At 46.0% G+C, this 17,500-nt stretch overlaps 1 protein-coding gene across 1 annotated transcript in view; it reads left to right on the forward strand.

Moving 5' to 3' along the window:
* LOC110517068 (disintegrin and metalloproteinase domain-containing protein 12) overlaps positions 1–17,500 on the forward strand; it is a 234,598-nt gene that overhangs the window by 206,250 nt on the left and 10,848 nt on the right. The window contains exons 18-21 of the mRNA XM_090228882.1: positions 1,168–1,276; positions 2,185–2,320; positions 6,919–7,036; positions 14,455–14,793. Of these exons, the coding sequence (XP_090085008.1) occupies positions 1,168–1,276; positions 2,185–2,320; positions 6,919–7,036; positions 14,455–14,793 (702 nt within the window). The remainder of the gene's footprint in view (positions 1–1,167; positions 1,277–2,184; positions 2,321–6,918; positions 7,037–14,454; positions 14,794–17,500) is intronic.

A 17,500-nucleotide genomic window follows, 5' to 3' on the forward strand; every position in this document is an offset into this window, starting at 1 on the left:
TTATGTTGTTATATACTACCTACAGGTGTGTAATAACTACAATATGTTGTGGTATACTACCTACAGGTGTGATATAACTACAATATGTTGTGATATACTACCTACAGGTGTGTTATGTTGTGATATACTACCTACAGGTGTGTAATAACTACAATATGTTGTGATATACTACCTACAGGTGTGATATGTTGTGGTATACTACCTACAGGTGTGTAATAACTACAATATGTTGTGGTATGCTACCTACAGGTGTGATATAACTACAATATGTTGTGGTATACTACCTACAGGTGTGATATAACTACAATATGTTGTGATATACTACCTACAGGTGTGTTATAACAACAATATGTTGTGGTTTCCTACCTACAGGTGTGATATAACTACAATATGTTGTGATATACTACCTACAGGTGTGTTATGTTGTGATATACTACCTACAGGTGTGTTATAACTACAATATGTTGTGATATACTACCTACAGGTGTGATATGTTGTGATATACTACCTACAGGTGTGTAATAACTACAATATGTTGTGGTATACTACCTACAGGTGTGTTATAACTACAATATGTTGTGATATACTACCTACAGGTGTGTTATAACAACAATATGTTGTGGTTTCCTACCTACAGGTGTGATATAACTACAATATGTTGTGGTATACTACCTACAGGTGTGATATGTTGTGATATACTACCTACAGGTGTGATATGTTGTGATATACTACCTACAGGTGTGATATGTTGTGATATACTACCTACAGGTGTGATATGTTGTGATATACTACCTACAGGTGTGATATAACTACAATATGTTGTGGTATACTACCTACAGGTGTGATATAACTACAATATGTTGTGGTTTCTTACCTACAGGTGTGATATAACTACAATATGTTGTGGTATACTACCTACAGGTGTGATATAACTACAATATGTTGTGGTATACTACCTACAGGTGTGATATAACTACAATATGTTGTGGTATACTACCTACAGGTGTGATATAACTACAATATGTTGTGGTATACTACCTACAGGTGTGTTATAACTACAATATGTTGTGGTTTCCTACCTACAAGTGTGTTATAACAACAATATGTTGTGGTTTCCTACCTACAGGTGTGTTATAACAACAATATGTTGTGGTTTCCTACCTACAGGTGTGTAATAACAACAAGAACTGCCACTGTGAGGCCCACTGGGCTCCTCCCTTCTGTGACAAGGCAGGCTTCGGGGGAAGTGTGGACAGTGGACCGATGAGGCTAGCAGGTACCCATTGTTACCAACCCAAAAGTCTGCTATAATGTCATGCAAAGTAGGCTTGGGGTCAATTCCTTATCCATTTAGTCATTTCAGATTGTTAATTGAAATTCCAATGTTCCTCATTGAGACTAGCCATGTTGCTATAGATGGCCATTGTAGCTAATGCCATTGTTCCTCATTGAGACTAGCCATGTTGCTATAGATGGCCATTGTAGCTAATGCCATTGTTCCTCATTGAGACTAGCCATGTTGCTATAGATGACCATTGTAGCTAATTCCATTGTTCCTCATTGAGACTAGCAATGTTGCTATAGATGACCATTGTAGCTAATTTCATTGTTCCTCATTGAGACTAGCAATGTTGCTATAGTTGGCCATTGTAGCTAATGCCATTGTTCCTCAATGAAACTAGCCATGTTGCTATAGATGGCCATTGTAGCTAATGCCATTGTTCCTCATTGAGACTAGCCATGTTGCTATAGATGGCCATTGTAGCTAATGCCATTGTTCCTCATTGAGAGTAGCCATGTTGCTATAGTTGGCCATTGTAGCTAATGCCATTGTTCCTCATTGAGACTAGCCATGCTGCTATAGATGGCCATTGTAGCTAATTCCATTGTTCCTCATTGAGACTAGCAATGTTGCTATAGATGACCATTGTAGCTAATTCCATTGTTCCTCATTGAGACTAGCAATGTTGCTATAGTTGGCCATTGTAGCTAATGCCATTGTTCCTCATTGAGACTAGCCATGTTGCTATAGTTGGCCATTGTAGCTAATTCCAGTGTTCCTCATTGAGACTAGCCATGCTGCTATAGATGGCCATTGTTTCTACCACAGGATCTGGCTCCCCAGGTTCAAAAGGTATTGCTGTTTTCATGTACTTCATGTCTGTCTCTGATGTCATTTCCCAGACTACGGTGGCGTGGCGGTGGGGGTCCTGTTGACTCTAATAACCTTCCTGGGAGCCGGCCTCATCGTCTCCATCAAGAGAAAGACCCTCCTGAGACTACTCTTCACCAACAAGAAGAACCCTATGGACAAGATGAGGTGAATTAGAACCCTATGGACAATCTGAGGTAATACAGAACCCTATGGACCAGCTGAGGTAAATTAGAACCCTATGGACAAGCTGAGGTAATATAGAACACTATAGACAAGCTGAGGTGAATTAGAACACTATGGACAAGCTGAGGTGAATTAGAACACTATGGACAAGCTGAGGTGAATTAGAACCCTATGGACAAGCTGAGGTGAATTAGAACACTATGGACCAGCTGAGGTGAATTAGAACCCTATGGACAAGCTGAGGTGAATTAGAACACTATGGACAAGCTGAGGTGAATTAGAACCCTATGGACAAGCTGAGGTGAATTAGAACACTATGGACCAGCTGAGGTAAATTAGAACCCTATGGACAAGCTGAGGTGAATTAGAACCCTATGGACAAGCTGAGGTGAATTAGAACACTATGGACAAGCTGATGTGAATTAGAACACTATGGACAAGCTGAGGAAATATAGAACACTATGGACAAGCTGAGGTAAATTAGAACACTATGGACCAGCTGAGGTAAATTAGAACACTATGGACAAGCTGAGGTAATATAGAACACTATGGACAAGCTGAGGTAAATTAGAACACTATGGACAAGCTGAGGTGATATAGAACACTATGGACAAGCTGAGGTAATATAGAACACTATGGACAAGCTGAGGTAATATAGAACACTATGGACAAGCTGAGGTAATATAGAACACTATGGACCAGCTGAGGTAAATTAGAACACTATGGACAAGCTGAGGTAATATAGAACACTATGGACCAGCTGAGGTGAATTAGAACACTATGGACAAGATGAGGTAATATAGAACACTATGGACCAGCTGAGGTAATATAGAACACTATGGACAAGCTGAGGTGAATTAGAACACTATGGACAAGCTGATGTAATATAGAACACTATGGACCAGCTGAGGTAATATAGAACACTATGGACAAGCTGAGGTAATATAGAACACTATGGACCAGCTGAGGTGAATTAGAACACTATGGACAAGCTGAGGTAATATAGAACACTATGGACCAGCTGAGGTGAATTAGAACACTATGGACAAGCTGAGGTAATATAGAACACTATGGACCAGCTGAGGTAATATAGAACACTATGGACAAGCTGAGGTAAATTAGAACACTATGGACAAGCTGAGGTAAATTAGAACACTATGGACAAGCTGAGGTGAATTAGAACCATATGGACCAGCTGAGGTAATATAGAACACTATGGACAAGCTGAGGTAATATAGAACACTATGGACAGGCTGAGGTAATATAGAACACTATGGACAAGCTGAGGTAATATAGAACACTATGGACCAGCTGAGGTAATATAGAACACTATGGACAAGCTGAGGTAAATTAGAACACTATGGACAAGCTGAGGTGAATTAGAACACTATGGACAAGCTGAGGTAAATTAGAACACTATGGACAAGCTGATGTAAATTAGAACACTATGGACAAGCTGAGGTAATATAGAACACTATGGACAAGCTGAGGTGAATTAGAACACTATGGACAAGCTGAGGTAATATAGAACACTATGGACCAGCTGAGATAATAAAGAACACTATGGACCAGCTGAGGTAATATAGAACACTATGGACCAGCTGAGGTAATATAGAACACTATGGACAAGCTGAGGTAATATAGAACACTATGGACAAGCTGAGGTAATATAGAACACTATGGACCAGCTGAGGTAATATAGAACACTATGGACCAGCTGAGGTGAATTAGAACACTATGGACAAGCTGAGGTAATATAGAACACTATGGACAAGCTGAGGTAATATAGAACACTATGGACAAGCTGAGGTAATATAGAACACTATGGACCAGCTGAGGTGAATTAGAACACTATGGACAAGCTGAGGTAATATAGAACACTATGGACAAGCTGAGGTAATATAGAACACTATGGACCAGCTGAGGTAATATAGAACGCTATGGACAAGCTGAGGTAATATAGAACACTATGGACCAGCTGAGGTAAATTAGAACACTATGGACAAGCTGAGGTAATATAGAACACTATGGACAAGCTGAGGTAATATAGAACACTATGGACCAGCTGAGGTAATATAGAACACTATGGACAAGCTGAGGTGAATTAGAACACTATGGACAAGCTGAGGTAATATAGAACACTATGGATCAGCTGAGGTAATATAGAACACTATGGACAAGCTGAGGTGAATTAGAACCCTATGGACCAGCTGAGGTGAATTAGAACACTATGGACAAGCTGAGGTAATATAGAACACTATGGACCAGCTGAGGTAAATTAGAACACTATGGACCAGCTGAGGTGAATTAGAACACTATGGACCAGCTGAGGTGAATTAGAACCATATGGACCAGCTGAGGTGAATTAGAACACTATGGACCAGCTGAGGTAAATTAGAACACAATGGACCAGCTGAGGTAAATTAGAACCCTATGGACAAGCTGAGGTAAATTAGAACACTATGGACCAGCTGAGGTAATACAGAACACTATGGACAAGCTGAGGTAATATAGAACACTATGGACCAGCTGAGGTGAATTAGAACACTATGGACCAGCTGAGGTGAATTAGAACACTATGGACAAGCTGAGGTAATATAGAGCACTATGGACCAGCTGAGGTGAATTAGAACACTATGGACAAGCTGAGGTAATATAGAACACTATGGACCAGCTGAGGTGAATTAGAACACTATGGACCAGCTGAGGTGAATTAGAACACTATGGACAAGCTGAGGTAATATAGAACACTATGGACCAGCTGAGGTAATATAGAACACTATGGACAAGCTGAGGTAATATAGAACACTATGGACCAGCTGAGGTAATATAGAACACTATGGACAAGCTGAGGTAATATAGAACACTATGGACCAGCTGAGGTAATATAATATATACCAACAGGTAGGACATTAGAAACTAATATAATATAATATAGACCAACAGGTAGGACATTAGAAACTAATATAATATAATATAGACCAACAGGTAGGACATTAGAAACTAATATAATATAATATAGACCAACAGGTAGGACATTAGAAACTAATATAATATAATATAGACCAACAGGTAGGACATTAGAAACTAGCCACATGGATTGGGCTAGCCGTTGTAGACTGTATGGATTGGGCTGTAGACTGTATGGATTGGGCTGTAGACTGTATAGATTGGGCTGTAGACTGTATGGATTGGGCTAGCCGTTGTAGACTGTATGGATTGGGCTGTAGACTGTATAGATTGGGCTGTAGACTGTATGGATTGGGCTGTAGACTGTATGGATTGGGCTAGCTGCTGTAGACTGTATGGATTGGGCTAGCCGCTGTAGACTGTATGGAACGGGCTGTAGACTGTATGGATTGGGCTAGCCGCTGTAGACTGTATGGATTGGGCTAGCCGCTGTAGACTGTATGGATTGGGCTGTAGACTGTATGTATTGGGCTGTAGACTGTATGGATTGGGCTGTAGACTGTATGGATTGGGCTAGCCACTGTAGACTGTATGGAACGGGCTGGCCACTGTAGACTGTATGGAACGGGCTGTAGACTGTATGGATTGGGCTGTAGACTGTATGTATTGGGCTGTAGACTGTAAGGATTGGGCTGTAGACTGTATAGATTGGGCTGTAGACTGTATGGATTGGGCTGTAGACTGTATGTATTGGGCTGTAGACTGTATGTATTGGGCTGTAGACTGTATGGATTGGGCTGTAGACTGTAAGGTTTGGGCTGTAGACTGTATGTATTGGGCTGTAGACTGTATGGATTGGGCTGTAGACTGTATGTATTGGGCTGTAGACTGTATGTATTGGGCTGTAGACTGTATGTATTGGGCTGTAGACTGTAAGGTTTGGGCTGTAGACTGTAAGGATTGGGCTGTAGACTGTATGGATTGGGCTGTAGACTGTATGTATTGGGCTGTAGACTGTATGTATTGGGCTGTAGACTGTATGTATTGGGCTGTAGACTGTATGGATTGGGCTGTAGACTGTAAGGTTTGGGCTGTAGACTGTAAGGATTGGGCTGTAGACTGTATGGATTGGGCTGTAGACTGTATGTATTGGGCTGTAGACTGTATGTATTGGGCTGTAGACTGTATGTATTGGGCTGTAGACTGTATGGATTGGGCTAGCCGCTGTAGACTGTATGGATTGGGCTGTAGACTGTATGGATTGGGCTGTAGACTGTAAGGTTTGGGCTGTAGACTGTAAGGATTGGGCTGTAGACTGTATGGATTGGGCTAGCCGCTGTAGACTGTATGGATTGGGCTGTAGACTGTATGGATTGGGCTGTAGACTGTATGGATTGGGCTGTAGACTGTATGGATTGGGCTGTAGACTGTATGTATTGGGCTGTAGACTGTATGGAACGGGCTAGCCGCTGTAGACTGTATGGAACGGGCTAGCCAGGCGTCTTCTAAAGTACCACGGTCAACCCCTAGCCAGTCGTCTCCTAAAGTACCACGGTCAACCCATTGAGTTGAAGTTAAGTATACAAATTCACACCTGGGGACTGATTTTGTGTATTTCATATTTATAAAAGACCCATTTTTGAAAGTGTAAATCTGTTGTTGTGTCACAGGTCGGTGGGGCCTAACAGATCCTCCGGTCCAAGCCATAGAGATTCCCCACGTGGCCAGCCTCAAGCCCAGACACAGACACCGCCACAGAGACAGAAACACAGCAGCAGCATCTTCAAGGTTCATTTCTCTTCTTCCTCCTGTCATGACGTTGGCCTGGGGGTAGGTTTATGACAGTCATAAATACCTACAGTACCATACAATACCATACTGTCATGACGTTGGCCTGGGGGTAGGTTTATGACAGTCATAAATACCTACAGTACAGTACAGTACCAAACAGTACCATACAATACCATACTGTCATGACGTTGGCCTGGGGGTAGGTTTATGACAGTCATAAATACCTACAGTACCATACAGTACCATACTGTCATGACGTTGGCCTGGGGGTAGGTTTATGACAGTCATAAATACCTACAGTACAGTACAGTACCAAACAGTACCATACAGTACCATACTGTCATGACGTTGGCCTGGGGGTAGGTTTATGACAGTCATAAATACCTACAGGACCATACAGTACCATACAATACCATACTGTCATGACATTGGCCTGGGGGTAGGTTTATGACAGTCATAAATACCTACAGTACCATACAGTACCATACTGTCATGACATTGGCCTGGGGGTAGGTTTATGACAGTCGTAAATACCTACAGGACCATACAGTATCAAACAGTACCATACAGTACCATACTGTCATGACATTGGCCTGGGGGTAGGTTTATGACAGTCATAAATACCTACAGTACCATACAGTACCATACAGTACCATACTGTCATGACATTGGCCTGGGGGTAGGTTTATGACAGTCATAAATACCTACAGTACCATACAGTACCATACTGTCATGACGTTGGCCTGGGGGTAGGTTTATGACAGTCATAAATACCTACAGTACCATACAGTATCAAACAGTACCATACAGTACCATACTGTCATGACGTTGGCCTGGGGGTAGGTTTATGACAGTCATAAATACCTACAGTACCATACAGTACCAAACAGTACCATACAGTACCATACTGTCATGACGTTGGCCTGGTGGTAGGTTTATGACAGTCATAAATACCTACGGTACCATACAGTACCATACTGTCATGACGTTGGCCTGGGAGTAGGTTTGTTAGCCAGGGTTCGTGAAGATAACTACTAATGTACATCTTTCAGATGAGACTGAATTAAGGTGACGATTAATGTTGACTGCTATTGATGTAAAATATTACTAGGTCTTTAAGAGTTTATTCGGAAGATAACAGCTCTATAAATATTATTTCGTGGTCCCTCGACTCTCTAGTTAATTACATTTACATGATTAGCTCAATCAGGTGATATTAATTACGGAGAAAGGATTTTATAGAATAGCATGTCATATCACTTAATCCGGCATAGCCAAAGACACGACACTCCTCTTTCAATCTCTCCCCCCACTGGCTTCCTCACACACAACAACAGCTAATCCCACCCATCTATCTCTCTCTCTCGCTCTCTCTCTCTCTCTCTCTCTCCATCCTTCTCTCCTCCCCATCTCTCTCTCTCTCGCGCTCTCTCTCTCTCTCTCCATCATTCTCTCCCCCCATCTCTCTCTCTCTCTCTCTCTCTCTCTCTCTCTCTCTCTCTCTCTCATCCTTCTCTCCCCCCATCTCTCCCTCTCGCTCTCTCTCTTTCTCCATCCTTCTCTCCATCCTATTCTCTCCCTCCCTCTATCTCCCTGTGTGATATGTTATTTTCACACAATCGGCAGCTAATTCAAATCCAATGAAATGTCTGGCGCCCAGCGGAGGTGGTGTACATAATGGACCTCTGCTGAGAGAAACCCCGCTCTGGTCGCGCAGTGAAAGATGCTTGTTAATAGAATAAATTGTTTTATTTTTGCGTGACACACACCGGGAATATTGATATCTAGTCAATTGTTGTTGGGTTTTCAAAGCCGCAGGCTGATACGTTAACAACAACAGAGTGTTATATTCAGGTGACAGGCGTTAACAACAACAGAGTGTTATATTCAGGCTGATACTTTAACAACAACAGAGTGTTATATTCAGGTGACAGGCTGATAGGTTAACAACAACAGAGTGTTATATTCAGGTGACAGGCGTTAACAACAACAGAGTGTTATATTCAGGTGACAGGCGTTAACAACAACAGAGTGTTATATTCAGGTGACAGGCGTTAACAACAACAGAGTGTTATATTCAGGTGACAGGCGTTAACAACAACAGAGTGTTATATTCAGGTGGCAGGCGTTAACAACAACAGAGTGTTATATTCAGGTGACAGGCGTTAACAACAACAGAGTGTTATATTCAGGTGACAGGCGTTAACAACAACAGAGTGTTATATTCAGGTGACAGGCGTTAACAACAACAGAGTGTTATATTCAGGTGGCAGGCGTTAACAACAACAGAGTGTTATATTCAGGTGACAGGCGTTAACAACAACAGAGTGTTATATTCAGGTGACAGGCGTTAACAACAACAGAGTGTTATATTCAGGTGACAGGCGTTAACAACAACAGAGTGTTATATTCAGGTGACAGGCGTTAACAACAACAGAGTGTTATATTCAGGCTGATACTATAACAACAACAGAGTGTTATATTCAGGTGGCAGGCGTTAACAACAACAGAGTGTTATATTCAGGTGACAGGCGTTAACAACAACAGAGTGTTATATTCAGGTGACAGGCGTTAACAACAACAGAGTGTTATATTCAGGTGACAGGCGTTAACAACAACAGAGTGTTATATTCAGGTGACAGGCGTTAACAACAACAGAGTGTTATATTCAGGCTGATACTATAACAACAACAGAGTGTTATATTCAGGTGACAGGCGTTAACAACAACAGAGTGTTATATTCAGGTTGATACGTTAACAACAACAGAGTGTTATATTCAGGTGACAGGCGTTAACAACAACAGAGTGTTATATTCAGGTGACAGGCGTTAACAACAACAGAGTGTTATATTCAGGCTGATACTATAACAACAACAGAGTGTTATATTCAGGCTGATACTATAACAACAACAGAGTGTTATATTCAGGTGACAGGCGTTAACAACAACAGAGTGTTATACTCAGGTGACAGGCGTTAACAACAACAGAGTGTTATATTCAGGTGACAGGCGTTAACAACAACAGAGTGTTATATTCAGGTGACAGGCGTTAACAACAACAGAGTGTTATATTCAGGTGACAGGCGTTAACAACAACAGAGTGTTATATTCAGGTGACAGGCGTTAACAACAACAGAGTGTTATATTCAGGTGACAGGCGTTAACAACAACAGAGTGTTATATTCAGGTGACAGGCGTTAACAACAACAGAGTGTTATATTCAGGTGACAGGCGTTAACAACAACAGAGTGTTATATTCAGGTGACAGGCGTTAACAACAACAGAGTGTTATATTCAGGCTGATACTATAACAACAACAGAGTGTTATATTCAGGCTGATACTATAACAACAACAGAGTGTTATATTCAGGTGACAGGCGTTAACAACAACAGAGTGTTATACTCAGGTGAATTACAAAGCTTCAGTTCAGATTCAGATTGAATCAATCTGTTCCCTGTAAGCTCAAATAACTTTTTGTTGTTGACGTGGCAGGATGTGATTGCGTTATTTCAACTGAAACAGAACTGATGTATTGAGTTGAAGGAACTCAGGAAGGATAAAAGGAAAAGGCTTTGTGTTTTGAGTTGACGTGTGTTACAGGTGCATAGACCTTCTGGCAAGGTTTTAGTTACCCGTCCTGTAGTGTCTGATTTTAGTGACCCTACCTGTGGTGTCTGGTTTTAGTTACCCGTCCTGTGGTGTCTGGTTTTAGTGACCCTACCTGTGGTGTCTGGTTTTAGTTACCCGTCCTGTAGTGTCTGGTTTTAGTTACCCTACCTGTGGTGTCTGGTTTTAGTTACCCTACCTGTGGTGTCTGGTTTTAGTGACCCTACCTGTGGTGTCTGGTTTTAGTGACCCTACCTGTGGTGTCTGGTGTTAGTGACCCGTCCTGTAATTTCTGGTTTTAGTGACCCGTTCTGTGGTGTCTGGTCCTGTAGTGTCTGGTCCTGTAGTGTCTGGTCCTGTAGTGTCTGGTCCTGTAGTGTCTGGTTCTGTAGTGTCTGGTCCTGTAGTGTCTGGTCCTGTAGTGTCTGGTCCTGTAGTGTCTGGTCCTGTCGTGTCTGGTCCTGTAGTGTCTGGTCCTGTAGTGTCTGGTCCTGTAGTGTCTGGTCCTGTAGTGTCTGGTTCTGTAGTGTCTGGTCCTGTAGTGTCTGGTCCTGTCGTGTCTGGTCCTGTAGTGTCTGGTTCTGTAGTGTCTGGTCCTGTAGTGTCTGGTCCTGTAGTGTCTGGTCCTGTAGTGTCTGGTTTTAGTGACCCGTCCTGTAGTGTCTGGTCCTGTAGTGTCTGGTTTTAGTGACCAGTCCTGTGGTGTCTGGTCCTGTAGTGTCTGGTCCTGTAGTGTCTGGTCCTGTAGTGTCTGGTCCTGTAGTGTCTGGTTCTGTAGTGTCTGGTCCTGTAGTGTCTGGTCCTGTAGTGTCTGGTTCTGTAGTGTCTGGTCCTGTAGTGTCTGGTTTTAGTGACCCATCCTGTAGTGTCTGGTCCTGTAGTGTCTGGTCCTGTAGTGTCTGGTCCTGTAGTGTCTGGTCCTGTAGTGTCTGGTCCTGTGGTGTCTGGTTCTGTAGTGTCTGGTCCTGTAGTGTCTGGTCCTGTAGTGTCTGGTTTTAGTGACCCATCCTGTAGTGTCTGGTCCTGTAGTGTCTGGTCCTGTAGTGTCTGGTTCTGTAGTGTCTGGTCCTGTAGTGTCTGGTCCTGTAGTGTCTGGTTCTGTAGTGTCTGGTCCTGTAGTGTCTGGTCCTGTAGTGTCTGGTTTTAGTGACCCATCCTGTAGTGTCTGGTTCTGTAGTGTCTGGTCCTGTAGTGTCTGGTCCTGTAGTGTCTGGTCCTGTAGTGTCTGGTCCTGTAGTGTCTGGTTCTGTAGGGTCTGGTCCTGTAGTGTCTGGTCCTGTAGTGTCTGGTTTTAGTGACCCGTCCTGTAGGGTCTGGTCCTGTAGTGTCTGGTTCTGTAGTGTCTGGTTTTAGTGACCCGTCCTGTAGTGTCTGGTCCTGTAGTGTCTGGTTCTGTACTGTAATGTCTGGTTTTAGTGACCCGTCCTGTAGTGTCTGGTCCTGTAGTGTCTGGTCCTGTAGTGTCTGGTCCTGTAGTGTCCGGTCCTGTAGTGTCTGGTCCTGTAGTGACTGGTCCTGTAGTGTCTGGTCCTGTAGTGTCTGGTCCTGTAGTGACAGGTGACAGGCGTTAACAACAACAGAGTGTTATATTCAGGTGACACTAAAACCAGTCCTGTAGTGTCTGGTCTTGTAGTGTCTGGTCCTGTAGTGTCTGGTTTTAGTGACCAGTCCTGTAGTGTCTGGTCTTGTAGTGTCTGGTCCTGTAGTGTCTGGTCCTGTAGTGTCCGGTCCTGTAGTGTCTGGTCTTGTAGTGTCTGGTCCTGTAGTGTCTGGTTTTAGTGACCAGTCCTGTAGTGTCTGGTCTTGTAGTGTCTGGTCCTGTAGTGTCTGGTCCTGTAGTGTCTGGTCCTGTAGTGTCTGGTTTTAGTGACCAGTCCTGTAGTGTCTGGTCTTGTAGTGTCTGGTCTTGTAGTGTCTGGTCCTGTAGTGTCTGGTCCTGTAGTGTCTGGTCCTGTAGTGTCTGGTCCTGTAGTGTCTGGTCCTGTAGTGTCCGGTTCTGTAGTGTCTGGTTTTAGTGACCATTCCTGTAGTGTCTGGTCCTGTAGTGTCTGGTCCTGTAGTGTCTGGTCCTGTAGTGTCTGGTCCTGTAGTGTCTGGTGCTGTAGTGTCTGGTTTTAATGACCAGTCCTGTAGTTTAGGGAATAGGGTGCCATTTTGGAGGTAAGAGGAGAGAGGTCTGTTTGATGTAAGCAGGGTTCAGGTGAGGTCAGGAGCTGTTCAGGGTTATAAGGGAGAGGGGTGTTTGTGACTGAGTGGAATACATTTTTAGTCCCCCCCCCCCACACAGCTGTGTGGTCTGTGGCTCTGTCCACCTAGACTAGTTCAGACGTCCCCTGTCTCTCTCTCTCTCTCTTTGATATTGTTCCTGAATGAGGACCCAGGGAATCCGGGGAACTAATCCTAACCCAGGGAATCCAGGGAACTAATCCTAACCCAGGGAATCCAGGGAACTAATTCTAACCCAGGGAATCCAGGGAACTAATCCTAACCCAGGGAATCCAGGGAACTAACCCTAACCCAGGGAATCCAGGGAACTAATCCTAACCCAGGGAATCCAGGGAACTAATCCTAACCCAGGGAATCCATGGAACTAATCCTAACCCAGGGAATCCAGGGAACTAACCCTAACCCAGGGAATCCAGGGAACTAATCCTAACCCAGGGAATCCATGGAACTAATCCTAACCCAGGGAATCCAGGGAACTAACCCTAACCCAGGGAATCCAGGGAACTAATCCTAACCCAGGGAATCCAGGGAACTAATCCTAACCCAGGGAATCCAGGGAACTAATCCTAACCCAGGGAATCCGGGGAACTAACTCTAACTCTAACCCAGGGAATGCTTAATGGACTAGAGGAAATGTTGTGATTTATAACAGTGTGAGGATAGGATAGGAATGGAGAAGAGAGGGAGGAGAGGAGAGAAAATGAGAGGGGGAGGAGGGGGAGGAGATGAAGGAGAGGGGGAGGAGTGGAGAGGAGAGGAGATGAAGGAGAGGGGGAGGAGTGGAGAGGAGATGAAGGAGAGGGGGAGGAGTGGAGAGGGGAGTGGAGGTGGTGAAGGAGAGGGGGAGGAGTGGAGACGAGATGAAGGAGAGGAGGAGGAGTGGAGATGAGATGAAGGAGAGGAGGAGGAGTGGAGAGGAGATGGAGAGGAGGAATGTTGACGAGGTGAAGGAGAGGGGGAGGAGTGGAGAGGAGATGAAGGAGAGGGTGAGGAGTGTAGAGGAGATTAAGGAGAGGGGAGGAGTGGAGAGGAGATTAAGGAGAGGCGGAGGAGTGGAGAGGAGATTAAGGAGAGGGGGAGGAGTGGAGAGGAGATTAAGGAGAGGGGGAGGAGTGTAGACGAGATGGAGAGGAGGAGGAGTTTAGAGGAGATTAAGGAGAGGGGAGGAGTGGAGAGGAGATTAAGGAGACGGGGAGGAGTGGAGAGGAGATGAAGCAGAGGGGGAGGAGTGGAAACGAGGTGAAGGAGAGGGGGAGGAGTGGAGGAGGTGAAGGAGAGGGGGAGGAGATTAGAGGAGGTGAAGGAGAGGGGCGGTAGAAGGATGGAGATTTGACATGACAGCTGATGATATGAAACAGACTTCCAGGAGGTTCTGCTCTGGTCTGTTTCTGTTCTGGGATATGTTCATTAGGCACCAAACGGAAGAAAACACACTGAAACAGGGAGGGAATACCTGAACTTGCCCAATAAGAAACGCTCATTTTCAATTTCCATTGAAACACATTTTGATGCAGTGGGTACTAATGAATATGACCCCGTTTCTGATTGATGTGTCTGTGATTCTGTATCCCGTCTCTCCACAGCCTCCTGCCCAAAACCAACACCCCCCTGGACAGCCCTACCCCTCCCACAGCCAGCGACGACTACCCCAGTGCTCCCCTGTTCACCTCAGTCACCCCGTCCCCCTGTCCCTGTCCACTACGGCCGTCCCTGGACCAGGACAGCCCAGACCACCTACTCCCCCTCCTCACCGAGCCCTGCCTCCCCATGGACCAGGACAGCCCAGACCACCTACTCCCCCTCCTCACCGAGCCCTGCCCACCCATGGCCAAGGACATGCCCACAGCCACACCCAGGCTCCGCCCAGAGGGGCATCGTTTCGCAGTGTGCCACAGCAACATAACTCCTGCAGGATGGTCTTGGTGAGGCTGTGTGTGTGTGTGTGTGTAGGGGGGGGGGGTCATTGAGCGAGGATGGTCTGACTGTCTTTGATATTGTACCTGAATGAGGACCCAGGGAATCCAGGGAACTACTCCTAACCCAGGTAATATATGGAACTAATCCTAACCCAGGTAATCTAGGGAACTAATCCTAACCCAGGGAATCCAGGGAACTAACCCTTAACCCAGGGAATCTAGAGAACTAACTCTAAGTGACTGGAGGAAGGTCTTGGTGAGGGAGTGGAGGATGGTCTAGGTGATGGGGTGGAGGATGGTCTAGGTGAGGGAGTGGAGGATGGTCTTGGTGAGGGAGAAGAGGATGGTCTAGGTGAGGGAGTGGAGGATGGTCTAGGTGAGGGAGTGGAGGATGGTCTTGGTGAGGGAGAAGAGGATGGTCTAGGTGAGGGAGTGGAGGATGGTCTTGGTGAGGGAGTGGAGGATGGTCTTCGTGCGGGAGTGGAGGATGGTCTAGGTGAGGGAGTGGAGGATGGTCTAGGTGAGGGAGTGGAGGATGGTCTTGGTGAGGGAGTGGAGGATGGTCTAGGTGAGGGAGTGGAGGATGGTCTAGGTGAGGGAGTGGAGGATGGTCTAGGTGAGGGAGTGGAGGATGGTCTAGGTGAGGGAGTGGAGGATGGTCTAGGTGAGGGAGTGGAGGATGGTCTTGGTGAGTGAGTGGAGGATGGTCTTCGTGAGGGAGTGGAGGATGGTCTAGGTGAGGGAGTGGAGGATGGTCTTGGTGAAGGAGTGGAGGAAGGTCTAGGTGAGGGAGTGGAGGATGGTCTAGGTGAGGGAGTGGAGGATGGTCTAGGTGAGGGAGTGGAGGATGGTCTTGGTGAGGGAGAAGAGGATGGTCTAGGTGAGGGAGTGGAGGATGGTCTTGGTGAGGGAGTGGAGGATGGTCTTCGTGCGGGAGTGGAGGATGGTCTAGGTGAGGGAGTGGAGGATGGTCTAGGTGAGGGAGTGGAGGATGGTCTTGGTGAGGGAGTGGAGGATGGTCTAGGTGAGGGAGTGGAGGATGGTCTAGGTGAGGGAGTGGAGGATGGTCTAGGTGAGGGAGTGGAGGATGGTCTAGGTGAGGGAGTGGAGGATGGTCTAGGTGAGGGAGTGGAGGATGGTCTTGGTGAGTGAGTGGAGGATGGTCTTCGTGAGGGAGTGGAGGATGGTCTAGGTGAGGGAGTGGAGGATGGTCTTGGTGAAGGAGTGGAGGAAGGTCTAGGTGAGGGAGTGGAGGATGGTCTAGGTGAGGGAGTGGAGGAAGGTCTAGGTGAGGGAGTGGAGGATGGTCTTGGTGAGGGAGTGGAGGAAGGTCTTGGTGAGGGAGTGGAGGAAGGTCTAGGTGAGGGAGTGGAGGATGGTCTAGGTGAGGGAGTAGAGGATGGTCTAAGTGAGGGAGTGGAGGATGGTCTAAGTGAGGGAGTGGAGGAAGGTCTAGGTGAGGGAGTGGAGGATGGTCTAAGTGAGGGAGTGGAGGAAGGTCTAGGTGAGGGAGTGGAGGATGGTCTAGGTGAGGGAGTGGAGGATGGTCTAGGTGAGGGAGTGGAGGATGGTCTAGGTGAGGGAGTGGAGGATGGTCTAGGTGAGGGAGTGGAGGATGGTCTAGGTGAGGGAGTGGAGGATGGTCTAAGTGAGGGAGTGGAGGATGGTCTAAGTGAGGGAGTGGAGGATGGTCTAAGTGAGGGAGTGGAGGATGGTCTAAGTGAGGGAGTGGAGGATGGTCTAAGTGAGGGAGTGGAGGAAGGTCTAGGTGAGGGAGTGGAGGATGGTCTAAGTGAGGGAGTGGAGGAAGGTCTAGGTGAGGGAGTGGAGGATGGTCTAGGTGAGGGAGTGGAGGATGGTCTAGGTGAGGGAGTGGAGGATGGTCTAAGTGAGGGAGTGGAGGATGGTCTAGGTGAGGGAGTGGAGGATGGTCTAAGTGAGGGAGTGGAGGATGGTCTAAGTGAGGGAGTGGAGGATGGTCTAGGTGAGGGAGTGGAGGATGGTCTAGGTGAGGGAGTGTGATGGCCTGTTCTCCTTCCACAGGTCTTGTGTGTCCTAAAAAACGTTGTGTGTTGACAGTTCTTTATTTAACTAGGAAAGTCGGTTAAGAACAAATTCTTATTTACAATGACAGCCTAACCCGGCCAAACCCGGACAACGCTGGGCCAATTGTACACCGCCCTATGGGACTCGTAATCACGTCCGGTTGTGATACAGGCTGGAAACGAACCAGGGTCTGTAGTGACTGAGATGCCGTGCACCACTCGGGAGTTGTTTTCAGGCCAGGTTAACAAGGGTTGTAGTGCTGCCAGAGCGCAGGGGAGTTGTAAACAGGCCAGGTTAACCAGGGTTGTAGTCCTGCCAGAGCGCAGGGGTGTTGTATACAGGCCAGGTTAACCAGGGTTGTAGTCTTGCCAGAGCGCAGGGGAGTTGTATACAGGCCAGATTAACCAGGGTTGTAGTACTGCCAACGCAGGGGAGTTGTATACAGGGGAGTGGCTATGAAACAGAGCTGGTTAAACTATTTCTGGAAAATCAGACTAGAGGAGGTTTCTATCAGACTAGAGGAGGTTTCTATCAGACTAGAGGAGGTTTCTATCAGACTAGAGGAGGTTTCTATCAGACTAGAGGAGGTTTCTATCAGACTAGAGGAGGTTTCTATCAGACTAGAGGAGGTTTCTATCAGACTAGAGGAGGTTTCTATCAGATTAGA

Source organism: Oncorhynchus mykiss, unplaced genomic scaffold (assembly GCF_057628025.1).
Source record: "Oncorhynchus mykiss isolate SJ-2025 unplaced genomic scaffold, ASM5762802v1 scaffold103, whole genome shotgun sequence".
NCBI lineage: Eukaryota > Metazoa > Chordata > Actinopteri > Salmoniformes > Salmonidae > Oncorhynchus > Oncorhynchus mykiss.